Source organism: Zootoca vivipara, chromosome 1 (assembly GCF_965207765.1).
Source record: "Zootoca vivipara chromosome 1, rZooViv2.hap1.1, whole genome shotgun sequence".
In the NCBI taxonomy this organism is placed as follows: Eukaryota; Metazoa; Chordata; class Lepidosauria; order Squamata; family Lacertidae; genus Zootoca; species Zootoca vivipara.
In genome coordinates this window covers 51930746-51936760 of record NC_142582.1, presented here as the reverse complement: position 1 = coordinate 51936760, position 6015 = coordinate 51930746, and the positions used below count along the sequence as shown (strand labels likewise).

General features: G+C 45.5%; 1 protein-coding gene across 2 annotated transcripts; it reads right to left on the bottom strand.

The window, feature by feature from the left end:
* Positions 1 to 1000: 1000 nt before the first annotated feature.
* On the bottom strand, positions 1001 to 5987 carry NDUFS8 (NADH:ubiquinone oxidoreductase core subunit S8). Of its 2 annotated transcripts, none has more exons than XM_035125988.3 (7): positions 5550 to 5987; positions 4288 to 4351; positions 3278 to 3340; positions 2894 to 2983; positions 2141 to 2313; positions 1381 to 1509; positions 1001 to 1205 (listed from the first exon to the last, which is right to left on the bottom strand). In XM_035125988.3, exons 2-7 carry the CDS (start codon positions 4325 to 4327, stop codon positions 1074 to 1076), a joined length of 627 nt encoding a protein of 208 aa, XP_034981879.1. In that variant the 5' UTR covers positions 4328 to 4351; positions 5550 to 5987; the 3' UTR covers positions 1001 to 1073. The 2 variants fall into 2 exon arrangements, with proteins under 2 accessions (XP_034981879.1, XP_034981900.1); XM_035126009.3 differs by having other exon boundaries at positions 5957 to 5987.
* Positions 5988 to 6015: the final 28 nt, after the last annotated feature.

Genomic DNA, 6015 nt, shown 5'->3' with positions numbered 1-6015 from the left:
GATTCCTACAAACAGTATAGGATTCCTACAACTGCTCCAAACTGAATGCACCAAGGTGGAGGGAGGTAAGTTACCTCTTTAAAATTCCCTCTCATGTGAGAAAACATACTTTATGAGGAAAGGTATTCTGTCAGTGGGGAAGGTTCTTGCTTAGCCCACATTGGAGAAAGGTAGCTTTCTGCCTGCATCATGTTTCTAACCTTGATGGAACCCTTAACAAGTTTTCCAGAATATCTGAATTGATTCCACAATGTTTTGAATGCAGTGGTTCCCAGGGCTTACTGTAAAGTGAAGCGCTGGCCTCCAGCTGCTGCCATCTTCCCACACTGCCTCAGTGCCACACATGGGCCCAAGTGCATTCCCACGAGATGAAGACAAGTGGTAGCTGGAGCCCAGTGCTTTGCAGCACACTCTTGTTTGCCTTGTAAAAAAAAGGGGGGGAGCCCCGTCACTGCTGTTTAGCTGGTGAGAAATGAAGAAGCTTGGGTAAGCCAACTGGTGGCAGGAAGGTGGAGAGAAAGGACAGGAATTTGTGCAGATGGGAACTATGTGCAGTTTGTGTGTGTGCATGTTCACAGAGTCTGAGGAGTGTGTTTGGGGCCCCTACCAGAAATAGGAGCCAGGTCCAACATAAAAGCCATTTTGTGATTCCACCAATGACACACACCCAAAATTCCAAATATATACACCTGTCCAAAAAGTTTGAGGCCACTACCTGAAATATAAGAGTAAATAATCTTTCCAACAACAAAAAAGGTCTAAAAACAGATCTAGGTTCTCCTTTCTCTCACCTTATCCATCAACTGTTCCCAGACCAACACCCTTACACTGCCTCTTAAATTTCCCCCCTTACAGCAATAAAAACTCCTACATTAAAAGAAAAGATGGATCATGTGCCCCCTCATCCTTTCCTCTCCAAGTAGGACTCTGCATTCTACATTATCTTCAAAAAGTTTGCCTACAATGTCTTCCTCATTCTCAAGACACAGGGAGACAAACAATGAGTGCATGCCCTTTATTGCAGACTTGGCTTCGGCTGGTGAGGATGTGGTAGGGTTGTAGTAAGTGCTCCATCACCGGTACAAGTAGTCAGCTTGTATGTTAGCAGCAATTTCAGCTTCCCACTTGTCACCATTGTTGAGCAGCTTCTCCTTGTTGTACAGAAGCTCTTCATGTGTTTCCGTGGAGAACTCAAAGTTGGGTCCCTGCATAACAGAACGGAGGTTGAAGTCAAATAAAAATTACATGTACACACAGACATGTCCATACTGCATACTCTCTCTCTCTCTCTCTGAGTAGCTCCATCTTCTAGACACACATTGAAAGTGGGCAAAAGTAACAGCACCTCTTCATTAGCCTGAAAACACCCAGCCCATTCACCTCCACAATGGCGTCAACGGGACAAGCTTCTTGGCAGAATCCACAATAGATGCACTTGGTCATGTCAATGTCATAGCGAGTGGTCCTGCGGCTGCCATCAGCACGGGGCTCTGCCTCAATGGTGATTGCCTGTGAGGGAGAAAGAGATGCAACTCACATGTGGCATTCCCCAAGCCCCAGTTATAGAAGCCTTGAAAACCCATGCTGAACTAGAGGAGAAGCAACAGCAAGTTTATCCCTGCTGGAATGAAGGCAACCTCATTTGCAATCAAGAGGCTCAGGGATTCAACAGAACTGCAAAGATGCCATGGAAAAGAAGAGACCCAAGCTTAGAGGGATGTCACAGTGAACACAGTAGTTCAAGAAGAGCCTACCATCCTGCTCAAAAAGGAAGCACTATTTCAAGCACTAGCTCAGCAAGGGTGTGTGCATGCATGGATGTGTAGCAGAAGCAAGTGATTGCCATTTTTATCCCAGCATTGTAGCACCAAGTAGACAAAATATCTCACTTCTTGCTACCAGCTGCATGCAAATGGAAGAGAACGGACAATCACATAGTTCAGATAAAGAAAGTAGGTCCCGTGGATATGGAATTTACTCACAAACAGAATCTGAACAGGACTATATATCGGGCCTATTACCCAATCCATACAGGTTGTGTGAGAGTTTATCTCCCAGATGGCTTGCAGCTTTCCATAGGCTTACAAATGTCACCTGCCACATCAGAAAGGAAGCAAAGAGATGCTAGCAAGGACCTTACCTGAGCAGGGCAAACAGCCTCACAAAGCTTACAGGCAATGCACCTCTCCTCTCCAGATGGATATCTGCGTAAAGCATGCTCCCCACGGAAGCGGGGACTCAGGGGACCCTTCTCAAAGGGATAGTTGATGGTGGCCGGTTCCCTAAAGAGGTAGCTCAAGGTCATAGCCAAGCCTGAGGGATACGACAAAGCAGATGTTTTATTTAAATACACAGTTCACCCTCAAACTTTGGAGCATGTCAACAACAGAGTTCAAACAAATTTTAAGACAGTTATTTAACTGCTAAATAAATTACCTAGAACTAAACTACATTTAATATTCCAATTGTTTGTTGCAGTGCTACAGCTTGCCTGCTTACCTAGAACAAGCCACAATTACCAGCAGGTACCAGCTCAATGGCAAATAATGCCCTGGTGGGGCACTACAGTATTTCCACTTTCCCATGTAGCTATAATGTTGGTAAAAACTAGGAGAAAGACACAGCACACCAATTGAACATGTGTAAATTGAGAGTTGCCTGTAGTTACAGTTAGCCAGTCGGCATGAGATGATAATTCCTTGTCATGTTTCAAGACAAAACTGCTGTGGAGACCATGGATATGAGGAGGTTGCCAGCTCTCTGGATAATCCATTCTAGGACTGCATATTAGAGTCTTCCCCTTCATGCCCACTCGGACAAACAGCTTGAAGTTACAAAACTAGTTTCTCTTCTTTACCAGCTCAGCCATTCCAACCATCATTCTGGTTCTCACCTCGGATAAGTTCTGTCCATAGGACAGTCTGTGCAGCCTTGTCAGTAATGGATTTCATGTCTGTTGGCTCCTCTCTTAGATTTACATATTCTGCAGCCAAAACAGAAAAGTGTAAGCTGTTGCTGTCCAAAAACATAAAAGATTTAATTGTAATACATTCCTACGAAGAATTTCCCATGTTAATATTCATTAAAACAAAGATTTCAAAGAGAAACATCCATGCCCAAACGTTCATGTGTGGTGTCACTTTTGGGGACATGCAGATATTATCAAAATTCACATCTATGCCCCCAAGAAGAGCCTCTAGGACCAACCTCTACAAACAAATGATCTAAATTATCCTTTCAAGTAGTTCAGACAGACAGAACACCATTATGTACTTACTGTAGGAAGCTCTTGGGGTTGTGTTGCTGAGATGTCGGGTAAGACTTAAGCATACTGGAGTCCCTAGAGAACAACAGAAAGGTTGGACAGCATGCTAAATAAGAGTAGAAACACTAGTCCCAGAGTCCCAAAGGAGCACAGAACCACAGCACCATTATTTATTCAGATTCATATGCCACTTCTAATACAGTGTAGGTCCATAATCTTGGAATTCACATGTACACTTTGAAATGAAACTATGCAATTACCTTTCCAGAGAATTCTACCAGAAGCACTTCAAAAACCTATGTTGTGCCTTTAAGCAGGCCAAGGCTACAAAATTGGCTCAAGCACTTGGGGTTTATGTAGACCAGGTATCCCCAAACTTCGGCCCTCCAGATGTTTTGGACTACAATTCCCATCTTCCCCAACCACTGGTCCTGTTAGCTAGGGATCATGGGAGTTGTAGGCCAAAACATCTAGAGGGCCGCAGTTTGGGGATGCCTGATGTAGACCATAAAGGTTGTGTTACGAAAGTATTACAAACAATTAAGTTCCAACCACACAGGCTTCAGGATTTGCACAAGAACAATGGCATCCACAATGTGTGCACAGAATTCGTATTGTTCCCTTCAGGTTATTCAACTGTAGAATCCAACTAGAAGACAGCCAGAACACTGGAGGACTTTCCTAAAATACTTCTTCAAAACAGTTAAATATACTATCATAAGAGGTGTCAGAGAAGTTGTTCAAAATCCAAGAAGATGTCTACTTTCATCACCCATGGTAGACTTCCCTTTGTTTTTTCTTCAAAGATATTAGACAGCATCAGTCATTGCAACTTTATTTCTATGGATTTATGGTCTATATAAACAAATAAGACAGGAGTGCCTGGCGTGCTCTGGTCCATGGGGGTCATGAAGAGTCGGACACGACTGAATGACTAAACAACAACAATAAACAAATATTCCTTCTTGGATTCTGATCAAATGCCAACGTTGAACTCAAATGCCTTTTTTGTTGCAGCCTACCTGTTCGGGAAGCTTGGCGCATTATCCACAACACAGGCATGTTCAACCTGAGTCTAGGACTCCTCTGTAAAGGGAACAAGGAAGGAAAACAAAAACATTATTGTAAAAAAAGAAGGTGGCAGTAATCAAGTCAGTTAAATCCGGTTAAATCCGTTACCTAATCTTGTTAATCCAGCAGTCACAGTTGTGTTTCATATTATGAATTAAAATATTTCACAGGAAAATTGCAAGTGATCCAAGTTCATCAGAACTCAAACAAACCGGATGTTAAAAGTTTTTTGTTTTGTTTTTTGGACATTTGGACATGTTGAAGAAGGCCTCATCTGCAATTTGTCATAATCTTAATATAGAATGATGGTGGCATTATGCAGACGTAGCATACAATTCTATACACATTTACTTGGAAGTAAACCCTATTGAACAAACCGGCTGTTACTTCTAAGCATAATACCGTATGTAGGATTATTACACAAGCCAATGTTCACTTACTAGCAAATAAGCCCTACCAAACACAGTGAGACTTCTACGTACCCACACATATGATTGCACTGTTGACTGGGTTAGACTGTGGAAAGGTACAAAGAAAATTTCAGGTTGCACTGAAGGCTTATTGGCCAGGGAAGCAATAACTATTTTCCCTTTGAAAATACAAAGGACAGCAGTCATTCAGATATTATTTTATTACCTACACCCCACCATTTCTCTCATGAGAGCCCAGTGTGGCTAATAAGAATGCAACATTAAAAACAAAATTAGAACTGCAGTGCAAAATATTGGTGCCCCAATATTCCCCAAGGACGCCACAAGTCTGGGCTCCCCTGCAGACTGCAAAAACCCAGCTGACAGGTGCCGGGGGAAGCCATACACAGGAGTCTTAAAGCACTCAGAGCTTTGTACACTTGTACCAACACCTCGCACTGAGCCCCGTAGTTCATCAGCAGCAAGTCCAGCACTTTCAGAATGGGTGTAACACGGTCCCCCCTCACTGTGTCACCGGACAGCTTCCAAGGGAAGCCCCACCAAGCACACACTGCAGCAATCCAGTCAGGAAGTTATCAGAGTCCACAGGCTGCTATATTAAATGTTAAAACAATCCCGATCAGAGGCATCCCAGAGCCAGGGGCGCCGCACCTCCGGCAGCTTGGAACTTAGGCGAGGCGCCACCTGCTCCTTAGCGGGAGGGAATCCCCTGCCCGCCGGGGCCTAGCACGGCCCTCCCGCCGTAGACGACGAGACCTGGGGAGGGTGCTGCTGACACTTACTCAGGCAACCGAAAGCGCAACGTGGGGCGCAGGGATCGAGGTGGAATTCAGGGGCGGAGCCTTGGCTTTTGTTCTCCCGCCCCTTGGGCGGTGCCAATTCGGCCTTTCCCCTCAGCCATAGGAGGAAAATAAATCCGCATGCGCACGTCCCCCTGCCTGCTCCTTCAAGGCACACCAGGCGCATGCGCCGTCACCACCTCAGCCGGCCTCACGCATGCGTAGCTCTATGCCCTTTGGCGCCCCCGTGAAGGTCCCCGGCGCACAGGCGCCGCTACGGCCTCCGTTCTCCCCTTCCCTCCCTTCGCCTTCCTTTCGCGCGGATAGAATTTCCAGGAGCCTGGAGGGGGGGGGAAGCGCGCGCTCGGCCCGGCGTCACTGAGCGTCAAGAAGGACGCCAAGGAACTCACCCGCGACAGAGACCACAACTCCGCTTCAAGCGACCAAGCCGGCGACTAGCGGGAGTAAG